General features: G+C 37.7%; 1 protein-coding gene across 7 annotated transcripts in view; it reads right to left on the bottom strand.

Moving 5' to 3' along the window:
• NLGN1 (neuroligin 1) overlaps positions 1-8,176 on the bottom strand; it is a 313,006-nt gene extending 304,830 nt beyond the window's left edge. For 4 of the 7 annotated variants that reach the window (XM_074912165.1, XM_074912164.1, XM_074912162.1 and 1 more), the window contains exon 1: positions 7,377-8,176. In XM_074912165.1, coding sequence (XP_074768266.1) covers positions 7,377-7,869 — 493 coding nt within the window. In that variant the 5' untranslated portion in view covers positions 7,870-8,176. Of the gene's footprint in view, positions 1-6,863; positions 6,924-7,376 lie in introns of all 7 variants that reach the window. The other 3 variants (XM_074912163.1, XM_074912160.1, XM_074912159.1) reach the window with 1 other exon arrangement.
• Between the last annotated feature and the right edge of the window lie 10,771 nt (positions 8,177-18,947).

The following is an 18,947-nucleotide window of genomic DNA, read 5'->3' on the forward strand; positions in this document are numbered from 1 at the left end:
TCCAGCCCAAACCATTCTATGATTCTATGTGAGCAGCACCCACAACAGCATACAAACTCTATTCCAACTCCTCTGCAACCTAAAGGGACACGTTCTGGACCACCATAAGATACCTGGGCAAAAACCTGCATGCGGAGGAGTCCCTGACAGCTGGTGCAGGACTGCGAGCCTTCCTTCAGAGCACAGCCCTCCAGCACAGCCGCTGCTAAAGCTTACCACTCATACTGGCCATGATCTTCTCCCAAAATGTGTCTTTTTGGTCAAACCTACTGGCGATACCCCTGCTAACACAGAAACCCTGTAGAGGATTCAGTGTCCCTCTGTCCACCTTGGTGGACAGACCTTTACAAGGCAACAGTATTTCAATAAAGAAACTTCTTCCAGAGCTTTATCAGCTGAAGACCCAGAGATTCTTCAGCCAGGTAATTTTCCTTCTCTTCAAACACATTCCTTACTATGTGTTTACTGTACCATTAACATGAATAGGAAAGGCAAAAGCCATCCTCACTAAAACAAGCACACAGAAAACTCTACCAGGGCAGATTCCGATTACTGCTCTGATAGCATAAAGGGACATTAAAGGAATTCCCACGGCAGAGGAATTAGCAACATGATTTACTGTTGCTGCTGAAATGTTTCAAAACACTTTGGCAAAACTCTGGAAGGGAAAATCAGCTGCAGCACCTGCACTGTGCCATTTCCATGCGTCTTGCAATTTCTGCATTCACTTAGAGCAGCTCTGAGGTGGCTCTGATTCTGGCCAGAGGCCACCCTAGTGCCGACAACGTGTTAGAATACAGGTGCAAACACGGCTAAAAGTCAGCTTTGTCCCACTTCCCTTAGCCTTGTATTATTCAGCGCTGCTTCTTTTTAGGATAAATCTTCATTATTACATGCATGTGAGAGGAAAATAAGAGATATTAATATTAAAACAGAAGGAAATGGTTTGATATCCCAAAAACAAATCTCATTTATGTTAAGCTCATTAAAGCAGTTGGGTTCTGAAAGCAGAGTATAATTAATAATACTATACATATCAAAGCAGAAAAGGCCTGTAAATTTGACAACATAAAGTAAGTAAAAATGAAGACAGCTAAAGAATTATAAGTGAAAAGAATTTGAAAAATAAACCCTGAAATTATACTGGAGAAATATTCAATTTATAAGCAGATTATTAACATTATAATTGAGGTGATCCTTAAGAATGGTTTGACACACGTAAGCATCATGTTTCAAGCTTCAAAAAATACGCTAAGAATACTAAAAATATTTGTATCCGTGTGTATTACAAAGAAACAAAGAAGTGAAGAGCAAGAATACAGAGAAGAGCAAATGAATAACAACACAATACAGGGAAAAAAATTACCAAAAAAGCAAGCAGAGAATAATAGTTATCCAAAAGCCGTATTAGTTACTCAAATGTTCCTCCTGAAAATGTACAAATGTACTTATATAGTTATTTCTTTTATAATATTTGTCCATTCTGGCTTTAAACAATAAATTAGAAACTAGCAGATTGAAAGGAAACAACCTCACAGTTGTTTACTGAGTACAACTGGTCCCACCCGAGAAAGGCCAGGGGAAGAAGAACAAACCAGTTTTATCTGACTTCGTATTATCAGGGTAACACTACTATTTTAGAGCCTGTGTGTGGGAGGATGTAGAAGATGAAAGGCAAGCAGTAAAATAATGGACAAGGACTGAAATTAGATCAGAATTTAAGACCTGTTAGAGCTATAAGCACTGTCAAGGTATATGAATAAAGCAATGACAGCACGACAACTGTGTGGTCAGCAAGAGCTCAGAGCCTCAACAACCAGATATTTACAGAGGACTTTGACCAGTGTTGATGGAATTTAAGATGACTGGAGTCTTAAAATGCAGTCTGCAAAGTTTTCTATTTTCAAGCATTGGCTCACCCAGAAAGAGGACCATAGAAAGTACATCAGAGTTTAAGCATTTTATTTTATTTCAAATATGACATAAAACCTACTGCACATCTTTGAAAAACGCTGCTAACTGACACTAACAGCTTTAGATTGTGAAAGGATGAAAAGGTCTGTACAAGACAATGTTTGCTTCATTATCTTCTTCCATGTATTACTAGTATAATAGAGGATGCTGCAGTGGTATCTGAGGAATGAACAGCAGGAATACAGCGCTTCAAAAAGGAATAGCAAAACAGACCAATCTTGGTGTCAGTGCACAGCACCGGAGTGCAGGATTACGGACTCCATTTGTGCCTGCTGATACCACAGGGATGTATTTTGGCCTCGCGAGGCAAGAATGAGGATGAGGGCTCTTCAGTCAAGAGCCAGCAAGGGTGAATGGGGGCAAAACTTCAGATGTGTGCAGGCACCTACTGACACAAACATACTGGGGGCAAATAATTCAATATGAATTTTCAAAGGGGCCTAATGAAGAGGTACACTCTTTGTAACAGTTGATATACACCAAGATATGCACTAAGGTAGTTCTGTGGGCTTTGACATTCACTCTCAAATCACCATGAGCCCCGGTAGTGGTCTGCAAATGCATGTTCTTACCTACTGGCAGTGCAACGTGTATTGACATAGCTTGGTCTACAGTGATGGAGGCTCACACCTTAGATTTCATACTTTTCATTTATATGGCCATGGAGAAAGAATATTTCAATCATTTTTGACAATACACCATCTACAAGTCCATTACTTTGATATTATTTTCTACATTACGTATTTAGAAAAGAGAATCTTATAATCAATTGATAAATTTTGCCAGTGGAAATACACATTTTAACAGGTCTCAGCTTGTCCTTTTCTGATTGATTTCAGAGTCGAAACAGGTATACGGGAAGTTTATTTAATCAAGTCCGTAAGAATTGCACATGTTGCATTAATTTCTCTTTTCCAAAATTCGATCATAAGTAAACATTTCTAGGATAGTTAAATGGAGTATTGAAACACCCAACAGAAACACAGCGTAACAGTCTAAATTGGGCTCTTTTCATTTCTGCTTAGATTTGAAGAAAGTATTTCATATTGCTAAGCTTAAAATCCTTAAAGTCATCAGTGCCATTTACAAATCACAACTGATGTAACATATTCTTTATCAAAAAGAATGATCAAAGCAGGATGAGATTATAGCACTGTGATTTGTGTTTCATTTCCAAGAATATATTTGTATGTATGTATGTATAATATGTTCCTGTGCCTCCACAGTAACCACAGCCATAACCCAGAAAGTATGGTGTTGGGAGCTTTGCTCTGAAAATCAAGTAGCCTATTAGGGGGCATAAATATTAATAGAGCTGTCTAATCTTACACTCTCAAATAAGGTAGTTCAGATCATCATTCTTTGCATTTAAAATTTATTCACTGCACCGACTAGAATAAGAAACAGAATCCACAGGCAAAGAAGTCACTAATGTTGGGCAGTTTCTTAGCCACTGATAATTCCTGAACATAAAAGTACGGATCAAGTGATTTATTTCCTTATTCGACTCCCAATCCCTCTACAAATACTAATGTACCCAAAGCTGCATGTGCCCCATTCCATGACATTGAGTATATATCGTATTCTCTACAAAAAGTACACCTCCACACTTTCACATTCAGATGGCAATATGAAGGCTTTAGTACAGATCCCTAAGAAAGAGCACACTATCATCCCACGTGCAGAACACACAATGCCTTCTGTTTCTTTTAGTGGTCATATTAGTGATCATTTTCAAATTTTCTTTACGTAGTTGTCATCAAAGTAGGAAATTCATGGTGCAAACTTTTGCAACACAAAGAAATTAATACAGAATATTGAAAAAAAACACTGGCATGCAGCTACAGCAGGATGTACAGTCCTCCTAAGAGATAGTAAGTTATCTTGTCATTCTGGATGACAAGTAAAATATTTGTGCTTTGATTATAAAATAAAATACAGATCAGAAATCCCAAACAGCGTGCAATACTATTCAGGTATTCCCTAGAAATGATGCAAAAGTTTGTCAGGAAATACCATGCAATCGGCAATATGATTAACATCACTCCGTAAAATGTTACCTATAATATGACCTAGGTTCTATTAAAATTTAGAATTATGAAGTCTAGCCTCTAAAAAAACCCACAAATTAGATGCCTTTGCACAGGTTTTCTAAAACCAGTGCTAGCAAATAGAAAGGTTTCTGCTTGTATGCATACTCAGAACTCGTAACCTCTGCCCTTAACATACCTGAAGCCAAAGACATGAAAAGAGATGATCTTTCTTCATCTATTGAATCAGTAAATTGAAGATAAAGTAAACTGAAATACAGGCATCCATATATAGCAAAAAGAATACTATATTAACCCATTCCTTTTCACCCAGCTCGAGCCTATCATTTTGTACCTTCTGCGGTGCATATCCGAATCCCTCCGACAGGTGGTAATAGTTATAATGGTCGTTACTATCTTGAGCACGAGTCATGGATAAGAATTTCTTTCATTTCTACATCTATCTTCATCAGATTACTCCCTGTTCTTCAAAATTTTGAACTTTCTCATGCCTTTCAGATGACAATTTAGTAACCCACTTATTCATCAAATTCCATCTATTTCATGTAATAAGAATCAAACTATATATAATGACAGCATACGGTTGTTCGTTCAGTCACTTTAAATTAACGTATCCTCTATTAATTAAAAAGATGGTGTAAAACCCTGCCACTTATTTTCATATTTTCTCTTTCCAGTAATTTTCATCACTAAATGTAATGAAATGACTGCAACCTAAAAATCCAGCAAGAGGGAGAATACTGGGCCTTCCTTCTTTCTCACGTAAACCCAATGCTATTTCCAAGCTGCTACTGTTGCTGCTAAAATGCTGCGACTCTATTGCAACTTTGTTCTACAGCATGATTCCTTTTACTACTAGGTATGGGGGCAATCCAAGCCAAGGATAGTCTTGGGTTATATACAGATGAGTAGACCGTGAGTTACTCAGAGAACAGATTACTACAGCTATGCCAGCTGCCCAGGCTGAAGTCATTCAGGAGTTCTCTGTGCCTGTCAATGGGAAAAGGTAGGCTTCTGCTGCTTTTTATTGTGCTGTGTGTGCAATGAATTTAACTGGAAAGGCACCTACTGAATTTCAAAGAACAATAAACATGACTTTCTCATCTACTGGGCTCTCCCTCCCTTTATTTTTGCTATTTTCCTGATTTTTTCTTTTTAATATTCTCCCATAGGAAAAGATGCTTTCTGAGAACAATGATGGAGATCTGCATCTTTATTTATGACTTTGTGAATCAGCGTCTGGGTGATAGGAAGTGAAAGTTGCTCAGCTAATTACACATGCTTGATGAACTGCGTAATAACTGCTGCAGCACTGCACATTAATTGAATGCATATAAACGACAGCAGCTATTCTAACTTGAATGATGTGTGAAGAAGTGACGTTGCTCGCAGTACCCTGATTATCTTTGTTTCCAACTTTGGGAATCCAGCTTAAACAACTGCATTTTTACAGAACTGAGCAAACATTCCCTAACAGAAAGCATTAGAAGTTACCTCAAAGCCTGACACTTTAAAACCAAATTGCCTTAAGACACTGAAAGTGGATTTGGACGTCTAAAAAAGCATACATGGAAAAACTACAATTAACAATTAATAATTAACAACTAGCTACAACTAGCAGTCATTAGGAGCTGTAAGAGCAAAACCCTTGGAAAATAAGGCCACCTCCATTTAGCTGCAGAGATATCGCCTTAAAAACCTAATACAGAGTTTACAGAGTTGAGCTTTGCCCAACTCTAAACAATATCCTGCTATGACACTTTCCTAAAATGTATTTGTTCTGGTATAAAAGGGACATACAGCAACCGATATAAAAAAACATGGATTACAGCTAATGCAAGTCCACGCTACTCTTTCTTTACCCTAAGAAAGTATTCTAGATTCAAATGTAGTCCAGCTATTAAATAACACATTATTTTAAACAAAACAATAAATAAAAATCATTTCATGTAAAACAAATGCGTAAAGCAGTACAAAATTAGTACTTTAAACTATCACCAAATACCTACTTTAAATCAGTACCAAAATATAGTTTCTATATTACATATCAGTTGCTTGGGGAATTTGCAAATGTTCACAAAGAAATCTGCAAATTCTCCCATAGTATCTAATGTGAAACCGGTAGAAGCCAAGTTTCCAAAGCTTCCAAAAGCAGTCTAGTATCCAAAGTACCATGTCACAATATTTTAACATTTCCCTACACCCCTATTAAGAGATTTTCAGCTTTACAAAGAGAGCTGTAATCACATAATAAAGGAAATCAACGCTCACTTTTAGAAGCGTGTAAACGAAAAAAAGTGTTTCACATCTACGTTTCTGGGAAGTTAACGCTGTTCCAAGAAAACAGGGTATATCACGTAGAAAGCCAATGCAGATTTTCAGCTCTGCTTTGCTGTAATACATCACAGCCATTACGCTACACCACTGGCATATAGAGCTGTGGAGCCATGCCAGCAACTTCAATGGCAATAGAACCAGACCCCAGGCACGTGAGCTACCCCCTATGCACACATATACAACATACCGTGCCTACGCACGAGTGACAGACATCCCCTAAACCACGAGGCCAAGACAGACAAGCTGCCAATAAGGTCTGCATGAGACAGTGCAAGATCAGGTGCAACTGAGGTCAGGCTTTACAAATGTTATCCGCTCATCTGCTTTACACACTACTCTCTTTAAATACCTTTCTGGCTTCGTTAGGACAAGACAGTCCCTAACAGTTCACTTCACAGCATCAGCAAATCAGCCTCTTTCAGCTGTATTACTCCTTCTTCCTTTGCAAGGTTTCGATCTTTCCCCCGTACTTTTTTTTTTTTTTGTCCACTTTATACATACCTCCTTTTCTACAAATTTTCTTGCCGGGTTTTCTGGCACATTCCTTGGATATTCTTTTGACTGAAAAATGAATAGAAGACTAGAAAATAACATGGAGCTCCATCACAGACAGTAGGAGCATGCAACACCACTATCTAACTTAAATATGACCTGCTTTATTAGGTGCGGAAGATTCTCAACTTGTTGTGCCTGCACATGCAATGGATAAGATGTTGATGCATCTTCCCAGAAGTCAGTGGGTGGCAATGAGAATTAGGTACCAACTTTGACCTAAAAATACACGTGCTGTGGGAGAAAAAAAATGAGCGTAGACAGAAAGAAAAAAAAACAAAAAAACAAAAAAACAAAAAACAAGGACAGATGCACACACAGAAAAGCAGCATGCATACATGTAATAAGCTGGCATGCAAACAAAGAAAGCCATGCATACTACCAGTACACGTGAATTAATATTGTTAGAACGTAGAACAGGAAAATAAGAAGATCTCCCTGTTTCGCCTGCTATTAACTCACCATCCTCGGTTGGGACATAGATATTTAAATAGAGGCAGTCTTCATTCTGATCTTGTACATAGGTGGAAACTACATCCAAGTTATTAGTAAACCACACGGGAAGCATGACTTCAGGCAACCTGCCTTCTATAATGTTCTGGGGACACACTGGAGCAAACTGGGTGGTGTTTTTGATATCTGCCCAGGGAGACGGAGGCTCAGGAGGTTGAAAGCGGCGCTCCCCTATTGGAGGGGCAGCATACGGAACCCCAAGAAACTGAATAACGGGCCCCAAAATTTCATTATTAAGTTCCTTCTTAATCCCTCTTATCTTGCCAAAGTTGGTGGTCACCACTGGGTTGGTATCATCCAATTTTTGGGAGGACACAGCTGCAGCGTGAAGCAAAAATCCAAGTATACAAAAAGCAAAAGTGGCATTCAATCCCATGTGTAACAGGCGGACTACCATCGCTCTCCATACACAGTTCAGCCACATGGATCTTGGAAAGGCCATGGTCCCACATTAGTTGTGTAACTACAATGAAGCAATCTGATTTGTATCCACTGGTGTAAAAACAGAGCAACCGAAGGAAACAGATCAAGTTTCCTAAATAGGTGCCTGTCAGAAAAATCTCAAAAGGCTTTTCATGCGGTAAGTATCTTCCATTGATTTCACACTTATTGAAGCTGCATCTTCACTCAGCACTATTTATCAGACTACATCCTATTGACAATTCTGTTTTCCATAGCAGCAATATGAAGAGAGCAGCCATTTACTGCAGAATCCCCTCTTATAAATCAAATCCAGTTAGCCGCAGGTCTATATCCTGGAGAAAATGAAAATAAATCATTAGTATGAAAGAGCTAATATGAGCAGAGTGATAACTAGATGTTTCACAAGTTATTTACATACATTAATAGTTGCTAGAGTCATGTAAGTAAAACTGCAGTAGTTTATGGGTCCATGAAATGGCGGGTGAAACACTGATTACTGGATTATCTATAATGTCACCTGTTGAATTTATAGAGATTTTTCAGAAGAAACAGGACTCACAGAAAACACATTTTTAAATTTCACCTTTTTAAGAACAAGCAATTTGCTGCCCGGCTACATGACATAGTTTTCATGGTAATATTTTATTTAAATAATCAGCTCATAATCAATTTTTGCCTTGTTTGCACAGGTTGATGTATCAAAACTAAAGTAATTAGTTCTTAAAGCAGAAGATAGTGAAATTAAGACAGACAGGCAAACTGAAGACTTAAATGCATTTTATTTCATTAGCAGCAGATTATAATACATACAGACTTTTTTGGTTCATTTTAAAATACAACTTCTGATTAAAACATTGAGGCAACTGGAATATATTTGTAAGGATAACATGAATTACTGTGCTTATTCACGGTAACCTGAATTACCATACTTTATATGGTTTTTTTAATTCCACAAGTTTCTGATAGCTGATGAAAACACACCTACAGAGCGAAAGGTAGGTACAGCAGTGAAGGACCAAAATCTGCGCCCACTGAAGTGAACGACAAACTCTGAATTTGCACAAAAGTATAACTGGATCTCGGTGGTTTTTTTCGAAACTGATTTGGAAAAGAATATGAACAGACAGTTTAGGGATGGAGCTGTAGATCACAATTTTTACTTCACACCAGTCCTGCATTCCTTACAAACTACTGACTTCAGTGAAAACTGAAAATGCATGGTGAATGCACTCCATCCCTACCATCCTTAATTTACAACACAAACAATAAATGTTTCCATAGGACAGTTGAACTCTTATCTTTCATATACCCACATGCTGACTGAACAATTTCCTAGAGAAATAATCAGTTAGGATCAGAGACTGTATAATCTCAAATTCCAGATCCTATTTTCAACTACTTCAGCTCAGAGGTTGTCACACAAGGCTGTGTTCCAGCACTTCTGAAAATTGCTCAGTGCATATCATTATATCTTTCATATTCATGTTAAACATATTTCCAACACAACTTACAATATCCTATTATTTAAGATGCAGTGTTATACACAACATAGCAGTGTAATCTTACACTCCCTATTAAGCAGTGTGTAATACACCAGAAATGTGTTTTGCTTTGTATAGGAAACATTTTAAACCACCTGCTTTTGAAACAGCATTGGCAGCTTTAATGAGAATTGTTTTTTTATCATGTCTATACACATTGTAGAGAGAATTCAAAAGAACGGCTTGTCTAATAGTCAGACTACCCTGCAGTTTGGGTTATTAAAAAGGAGATTGTAAAAGCTATATAGGACAGCAGGAGATTTGGTTCATGTCTAGTGTTCCTTTAGCTCTGAACAATCTATCTCAGGAGGCAATAAGGAGATAGATGAAGCTTTTCCACAATTTTCTCTCTCCCTTTCTTTTTCTGCTAATTCTAACACCTTGACTGTGAAACTGCATTAACAGACAGGCTTATATCCTTCATTCTGCAGCTTCAAATTCTCAGCACTTGCTGGAAACACACCAATTTAGCTGCAAAAAAATAATTCCCCAAACTTGATGCACATGTTTGCATTTAGTTTAATAAACCCTACACAAAATGGCACGCAGGCAGTTGCCTCCTGGAAGACTGTTGCTTCATGGCATTTCAAATTTTGAAGGTAGTAGAATATTACTTGAGAAATAGTAAAGACAGAGTACATAGACAGGTGCCAGAGCAGAAGGTTGCACTTAGTACAACTTTGCTCCTCTGTGACAACGTAGTTCATGGAAAGATGGAAGCTGATTCCTTAGTGATATTCAAAAACCTTCACAAATTTAAAACTTTTCCACTAGGTCTGAAAATCTACGTTGTTTGGGTTTGGTTTTTTCCTGTCAGGAGTGGAAAAATTTACTCTCTTTCTCTTTTCCCAAACTCAAACTTGTAAATAGCAGGAACTTAACGGCAGTAGCCCTCCTGCTCATTTACACAGCCTGGGGAAGGTCTGAGGACAAACCAAACTCAACACAGCTGCGTCAAACAGTAGCATCCTTCTTCATTTCAAGCTGCTGAGTTGATTCAATGTGGGAAATTGCCAAGATTCTACTAATAATTCATTTAGCACTTTCACTCTAAGTCTTAGACCTGTTTTCAGATCTAAGACAATTTTTGATACCCAAAATGGTAAATTCAATATAAACGTAAAGTCAAAGTAAATCCTACAGCTGGGCTATAGTTTTAAGCTTGTCCATCAGCTATTTTGCCACTACAGCTGCACAGCTCTGCTGTCATCTGAAGTTCTGGTTTGCCTCCCATGGACAAGGCTTTACTCCAGGACAGAGACAGGAGGCTAAAAAGGTAAGAATATAACTCAATGCTGTGTTTCGCTATTCTTAATTAATAAACTACTGGGTAGTAGCTAGCTTCAGTAATAGATTTATAGGCTATACAGTAAATTGTAAAGCACTTGCAGAACAGGAATCAACAGATTTTCATTTTATTTGTAACTTTATTTTTTTTATTTTTTTTTTTTTTCCCACAAGCCTTTCTTTTTAAATGGCTATGTAACAGTTTATTTTTGAGACTGTGAGGTCAAACATTCAAGCCTGTCACTGGCTGCCCTGAAGCTGTAACATTAAAAACACAAACTCACGCAAACAGAGAGACTAAGATTACCCAAATCTTTTAAGACTTTTATGACAAAAATACATTTCCAGCACTAGGTAGAAAGCCAAGTAGGGAAGCTGGCCTGGAGTATGTCTGTCTTGAGAGTCAATGCTGGACAAAATTTTCCTTAGTCCTCCAGCAGGAGATCTACATAGGACTTCCCTTGGTGTCTGGACTTGACCGAACAGGAATCAGTGGAAAGAAAGAGAAGCCATAAACAGGAGCAGGAATGATCAGGGAGATGGGCAGTAGTATAAACTAAAGAGTAATGATGACCAATCTGGGGCAAGCTTCAGCATCAGAATATTCAGCATCTGAGGAAGAGGGGAAACATTTTCAGATTTTATTATTGTCTAGATATGAGGATCACAATTGTTCCCTGTAGTAACACAAATGAATCCTGCTGTAAAAGGTATTTGATAAAGTCTTTCATGGTCTTTGAAACAGTCTATACTATACAGAGGTTTTTTCTATCATCTATTATTTTATTACCTTCCTTTCTGAATTTAAATTACTTTATAGCTCAGACTCTGAAATACTTTAGAGAGGCATTTAGTATGCCGAGGAGCAAACAATCCAGGATAACTTCAGTGCATCTTTGCATTTCCAATGACATAGGGCATCCCACAACAGGTCACAGCTGCTGCAAACTGCGGCAGCTAAACTCCTCTTTGTTACTCACGCACAGAGCTTCAAATCTTAGGGGATGTCTTGAACTGCACCACCTGTCAATAGCTCCAATGGATTAATAAAACCTTCGGTGGCACCCAAGGCTTCTGGCCATATGCCAGCTTCAGCACATGTAAAGGCATTGTTATGATATCTTTACACCACCAGCTGTTTTCTTTTTAGCTGAAGATGTAACTCTGTGATTTGATATTCATGCTTAAAAATTCCTTTCCACCTCAATTTTGCTAGTAAATCCCAGTTGCACAAATATTCATAGAACATGATTGTAAGAGTTTTGAACACCACACAATGCCGCTTCATTTCGAAACACAAATGCTGTTTTGCAGAACCAACTACATTTGCATCCATTTTTACTTACAACGGTCTCTACTTAAAACTAAGAGACCAAAGATGCTTCATGTCTCTAAAAAGAAATCCGTGTTCTAAAATGCACTATGATGCCAAACAGGTACGTGGCCAGTGGAACAGAAGCCATTAAAGGACAGACTCTGACCCAGGGTGAACACTAGGTCGGTGTGACACACCAATTGTAAACATGATCAGACAAATCCTCAAGAGGTGCATCACAGAATTCCCCATCTCTTCTTTCACGTGTCAAGTTAGCAAAGGGAAGCATTGTGTCAAATAAAGTACTTTGACACAGACCCTGCTCTTGGGTATTTCCATAAATAGTTGGTGAAGGGAAGGCATCTACATGTGTTTAGCTCAAGAAATGAACTACAGGCATTTAAAAAAAACAGGTGTATGAAATGATAGGAGATTGAAATTCTGACTACCTACACCTAAGAAGGGTACGGCTCTGGTGGGGTTGGGTTAGGTCCCACACGCCAGCACCCCCTCCACCTGAGAGCAGCGACAGGTCTGGAAGCTCCACAGAGCAGCTACAGAGCCAACCCTATTGAGATGCACAACCTTTGCTGAGATCGCCAGCAAAGGTATGAATAAGACATTATTCTTATTCTGATGGGGTCATGCTCCCACCCCACATTAGTATGAGATTACAAGTGTTATGCTACACAGGTCTGCAAACAACCCAGTGGTAAGGATTTCCAAATGCTCCAAGCTGTGTAAATATATCACTCCCAGATCAGAGAGACTGATTCCTCAGTGCCATTCTCACATTTACCTCTAATACTGTGCTTTGTACACAAAACCTTGCAATAAAATTAGTAAAAAGTACAATATTTAAATACCGTATTCAATGCAGTGTAGCACAAATTAGTAAAAAGTTTATTTAAACTCAGTAGATGTTATAAGACTCATTTAAATTGTCATGCATTTTTCAGCCTCACTGTATTTTTGTTCTTCCCCATTAGTGGGAATACTTACTAATGCTAACTCATTATTAATCAGTATTCTCATGATCAAAAGTTCCGTTTAAATAATTTCTGCAACTCAGTTTGCCAAAATACGAAGACTTCTGATCATAATTTTCTATTAAACTGTTTTTGAATTGGACAAATTAAACCTATGAGAAGAGGGTCACTTAATTCTTATTATCTTCCATTTACTCATATCAATAAATCATTTTCTTAAAATAGTTTTACATCTTAGCTGAAGTAATTGTTTATATTACCAGAAGTTGGCTACATTTTTTTAATGTGGACTATAGCTCTCTGACATTTTGCACAATAAGTAGGTAACGAAATGGTGATTTTACCCATAACAGAAAGAATGGGTAACTCTGTCACTTATGTGTAAAGTTTTAGACAGCTAAGTAATACAGATTTAAATTTAAAATGACAGATGCACTAGCTTGGAATATAATGGGCACTGAAGTGAACCTTTATTCCTTTTAGCAGCTTACGGTTAACTCTTAAATGGACCACACATTATACTTACTTTTGAGTACTGTAACTACTCAGCTAAACCATCAGATGGCTATTCTGTTGATGGCAGTAGAGTGCTTCGGGACATGAAGATTTTTTTGACCTACTCTAGAAATTCAACTGAACTCATGTTAATCAGAGGTCATAGCAGAGGAAAAAAATATCCCAGATATTTCTCATCTGAGATCTTCAGTACTGAAATCTGCATATTGTATATCATAAAGTCAAGTGGATTTAGCTTGCTTTGATTAACACTTTATAAAACATTCACATGCTTCCCATCTGATCACTCTAATAGCATACACTAGAACCCACCCAGAGGCCCCTGAAACTAAGTGGGTTTTATTGTCTCTTGCAGGTGAAAAATTCAATTACAGAATTAGTAATGAAGTTCACCACCTGATATATATTTGTGGCTAATCCTTGGTTCACTGGGGTTAATCATATGAGAAAAGTAAATTGGATTTTGTTCGCCACCTTTAATACGATTATAATATCAACAATAATACAATCTTTAATGCTGGTTCACCACCTAAGACAATCTTTCATAGCAGATTCTGAAGAAGGATACCACTTTTTATTTTACTATTTTGGGAGCATTGGGAATTCAAGATAAAAATAGCTAAAATACAATTATTACCCTTTCCTGAGAAATCTGAAAACAAAGATGCTTGAATGAACTCAGATTTGTCTATGAATTGTTTTTCTATCCGGATACCATACAATAACAGTTCCAAAGCATACAAACCCCTTGTTGTAGAGTTAGATCAATAACTAGCTCTTCAATCAGATTATATTTTTATTAAAAAAAACCCAAACCAACAACTTTCTTGTGGCTCAGAAAAAGAGCAAATGCTTCTTTCTTGATCAGATTCTGGTTTCAATTCCATCAGGGTAATTGAGATCAAATTCCAACTCATCATAAAATCCACAAAGGTATAAATATAATTTGTTAATCACAAACCCGACATCTCTAACTCAACTTCGAAGTGCTCTTGAATGGTGTTACCATGCTTTCCAGAACTGTAGAGTGCACACTACATTTCAAGTGCAATATTGGCATTATAGGGATCTATCAACTTGAGAGTCCATTTCCTGTGATGTAGCATTTTGTACATCTGTGACTTTACTTGTATTTGTTCCAAAATGAATTTCATGCTTAACTTGTTTTTCTTAATTAAACTTCCTTTAGCAGTTTCTAATATGTGCAATATTAAAACTCATTAGTCCCATTCATGCCTGCCTGTCATTTTTGGCTTCACATTCATGTATCGAAGAGCTCTGTTGCTTTATATAGGAAGCAAATTAAATAATAAATATGAGAACTTGAACGTTTTATGAGTGTCAGTATGAGAAAGTGGCTGCAAGGCCCATAAGGTTTCACACAAAAAAAAGCATTACAGCTAAAGCTAACATGCTGACACATCTCTGATCTATAAAGTCTGCAGTAATGGTAGCAGTAAAGTGTTGTGCCATAGATGGGGAATTTTTCTCTCACATGAAATAGAAATAGGATATAGCACTGACTATATTTACTGTTGTAAAAAAATTTCAAATAAAATTTCCCAAAAGCTTAGAATGTAACGCCATTAAATGTCTACAAAGATTTACTCTTTCCATCTGACTTCATGTGTAGCTCCTATTATTCAGCTCCTTGTCCTGTTTTCATTTTCTACCAGTATCTGTGAGAAAGATACTTATTTAAGCTGTAGCAACTAGTCTCAGGTCTCCCCATGGTCACGTCCTGGTCATGCTGACCATGACACCAGTGGCAGAAGTGTCTTCTAACCCAGCAGTGGGGTCTCGTGGCAACGAGTCTCTCGTGGCCTGAATCTCCACAGAAATAACCCACCTCTGTGAAACCAGTTGAAGAAACAAAAGCTCCATCCTACTATGCCTGTTTTACACAGGTTTGAGGATGTCAAAATATTCAGTATCTCTATGTAGTAAGGTTTCTCCTAAGTAAGTTGCCGTTTTCTCCTCATGAATATTTCTAACACTATGGCGCCTACATAACACTTTACTGCTTTCAAGTACTTTTTTGGAAACTGGGGGATGGGGTTGGGAAGGCAGAAGTTAAAAGAATGCTTTTAAGTTCAGATATTGAACTTAAAAGCTTCAGACAAGATGGAATTAAATAAAAATAGAATGTACAACAAATGTATTCCTCTCATTAAATTCCCAGAACCAGTTCAACAAGTGGGCTAATGTCATCTCTGGGCAGGATACGATTGAGGAGATTTACAAATCACATTTTTAAATTGCCATTTAAGTTTTCTGCTTAGTTAAAGGAATATGAGTCACTTGAAATATATTTGTAAAGTGTCCTTGATCACTTTTATGAATTTACAGTCACATGTTCCTAATTTCCAAGCATTACGTTCTCCCTTAATATGGTGCAAAAGACCCAACCAAGCATCACTGGAAAGTAGCAGACGACCCAAAGGCAGCACTAAAACTGATAATGCAGAAAATATTATGAGGACAAAACAGAAGAATTCAACAAAGGGGGGAAAGGGAACTCCAATTGCTTCTCTTTTAATGGCCTCATCTTTTATTTGCCCACAGCCATGGAAAAAGCCTTTTACACTGATGTACACAGCCCAGACCTTTACATGGCTGGATTACTGTAAGGATATTTATCGTAGACACGGTGCCCCATGGTTCCACACAGATGGTGCCCCTTTACACCACCTTTTGTTTTTTAGTGAAAAGTGTCACGGTGGAGTGGATGCACAAAAAAACTTGAACATGGTACTAAGTAGCCAACTAGTCACTTTTTATCCTGGGATAATGCACAGGACACCATTAACTAGCAATTCACAATTACAAAAACAAAGTCTGTTGGAAAACATGTGGGGTCTTCAGAGACAGGTGGAAACGTGGAGCTGAGTCACCAAGAAGACAACATAATTCCCCCTTGTAATTGTGATAATTCACTAGTTATTATGGGGAATGTAATGTCATCATTTGTCACTAAAACTACAGGATGTGCTTCCAATATGCAATATGTGATGAAGTTTCCCCATCAGCTGCTTTTTTTTTTTTTGCATCCTCTAACTCCCTCCCATACAAACTCTTCTGCAATGACTAGGTAGCAGGGCAGGCATCCCCTTCTGAAGGCATACATACATTCCTTCATAACGCAGAGCTCAGGAACAGGGTTACAGTAATAGAAATATGCTTTTATAACAGCTGTTAGTCATCAGCCAGGATCTATTTTTTATCATTACCTGTTATACTTACCATGGATTGGATATCTGGGACTAATTGGATATTTCATTGTTTACTGGATCAGATTGATTACTGCACATCCTTTATTAAAAGAAATCCACAAACGTTTCTACTGGATCTCTGGTAAATTGTTGTCTCTTTGTTATTTGCTTTCAAAGAATGTCTGCCTCTTTTTGCCCTTCTTTTTCACTATTTAATTTTTAAATAGTTTCTTTTTCATGTGATTTAAAAACCAGAATAAATACGACATCAAACAAATAATTCAAAGCTAGCCAAGGATCTGTAATACAGCTCCACGTCTCTATTAGAAAGGAATGTATATTTGCTTTTAATAAAGAAAGGCAAGCCAATCCATTATGAACTGAGACCATATCTAAGCCTCTGCTTTCTTCTCTTTTCCCCAGACTGCGTTTGAACAATTAAGAGTGGTTTATGCTTGTGTATGCTAGTGGATATTAAATATGCAAACTGATAAAAAGTTAAACTACCACCATTACCACGTTCAAATCCTCCATTCACTTGCAAATCAATTTATCTGCCTACAGCCCTGTCCCAGTCTTTAAATAACCCTCCTCAGCAGACTGCTCCACCTCCAGCCAAATAATCCAGAGCAAACCCACTTTGTTAAGGATGTTTAAGCATCAACAGCGAGGATATTATCTTCCTACCCTACCATAGAAAAAGGGGGAAGATAACCAAAGCAGTAGCAGGACGACAGCTCTTCTCCTCGCTTCTGCACAACTTACTGCCTTAAACAGCCTCAACACTCTGATGGCTTTCGTTGCTACTTCAGTTAATCACAAAACGGAGGTGTTCAGCCAAATCCTGCTTCCCAGCACACTTAGTATGATTATCCTCAGCCTCATTTTTCTTCCCACAGTCCGCATATGATTCACATGAAATATACAGAATAAATAGGATCTCTTCATATGTATCTAAGGCCCCCCCAATCATTTACTGCAAAATTGCTTTTGCAACATTGCTGCAGTGTAAGGAAACTGGTGTCATTTATCAAAAGTAACTAAGAAGTAGTCTTCTTTAACCCTGCATCGTGCACCAGAAGTAAAGGAGGGAAAAAAAGAAGAAGAAAAAAAACAAAAAACAAAAAACAAACAACCCACCCAACCAGTATTTCCAAACATGGCTACTTAGCTTTTGGCTCCCAATCTGCAAATCTAATTTCAAAGATGCACAAGTGGGCTGCGTGTTACAGCTGTTGAGCCCACACAAGTCTCAGCGCAGTCAATGGGAATCAGTATCTTGGAAAATCAGGGCCCTGAATAATGGGCTCTATTTTTAAATGTTCATTTATATCATACATGGGTCCTTCACTTGTCAGGTGCCTGGAATAAAGTACATGCAATCTCATAAGTACCCTTTGCTTCAATTAAGCCAGTCCAGAAAAAAGTAAGAGAAAAGGTCCCAAAGCTCACAGTGTTGCTCTTTCATCAGTAACAATAGTCTGGAGATGCATCAAAAATGCCGCTACTGGAAAAAACAAACAAACCGAAAAAACAACCTAGTTCTTAAGGGAGCGTGAAAAAGTTCTTTTCAGCATTGTCACAAATACATGGTTCCAGGTATGAATTATCTCTGTGAATTTACCAGCAGAGTCTGGTCCCACTAAGGTTCTGGGTAAATGCAAATATTGCCACAGTGGATGGCAGTACTGGAAAAAAATATTTCCTAAACCAATTTCTTACACTTATGCTGGAAGAAAAGAATCTGCTTCATTTCAAATTCACAGAACATCTGAACGTGCTAAAAACATTCACTTTGATATGTATAGCTGCTATAAGATAGATTTTCATTTTATACTAGTGGATTTTTAATGCCATAGTTGTTAGAGCTAAAACAAACTGGCCTTCCAGAAAGCAAAACCAGTGTCAAACTAAGATGATATTCCTTAAGAAAGGTCAGCAAATTTGCAGAAGAAAATAGCTTGCCCAGATTGTGTCACCTGCACCAGCAAGAATGCAACACTTTAATCAAGCTCTGTTTTGTTTTATTTAAACAATTATTTTCATGTAATTGCTCTGAAACCATATGCATCCTTAAAATGATTCGAGATCACATCCTTTCTCCTGATTCCAAGGTAACTTTCTGGCTTTAATTATAAGTCAATTAATATTAAGTAATTTGACTGATTAATTTTAATTAAACCTGTTGAAAATTGATTTTCCTTCAGCAAGCAAAGACGAGCCTTTAGTGCGATCGT

The sequence above is a fragment of the Athene noctua genome, chromosome 8 (assembly GCF_965140245.1).
Source record: "Athene noctua chromosome 8, bAthNoc1.hap1.1, whole genome shotgun sequence".
Classification (NCBI taxonomy): domain Eukaryota; kingdom Metazoa; phylum Chordata; class Aves; order Strigiformes; family Strigidae; genus Athene; species Athene noctua.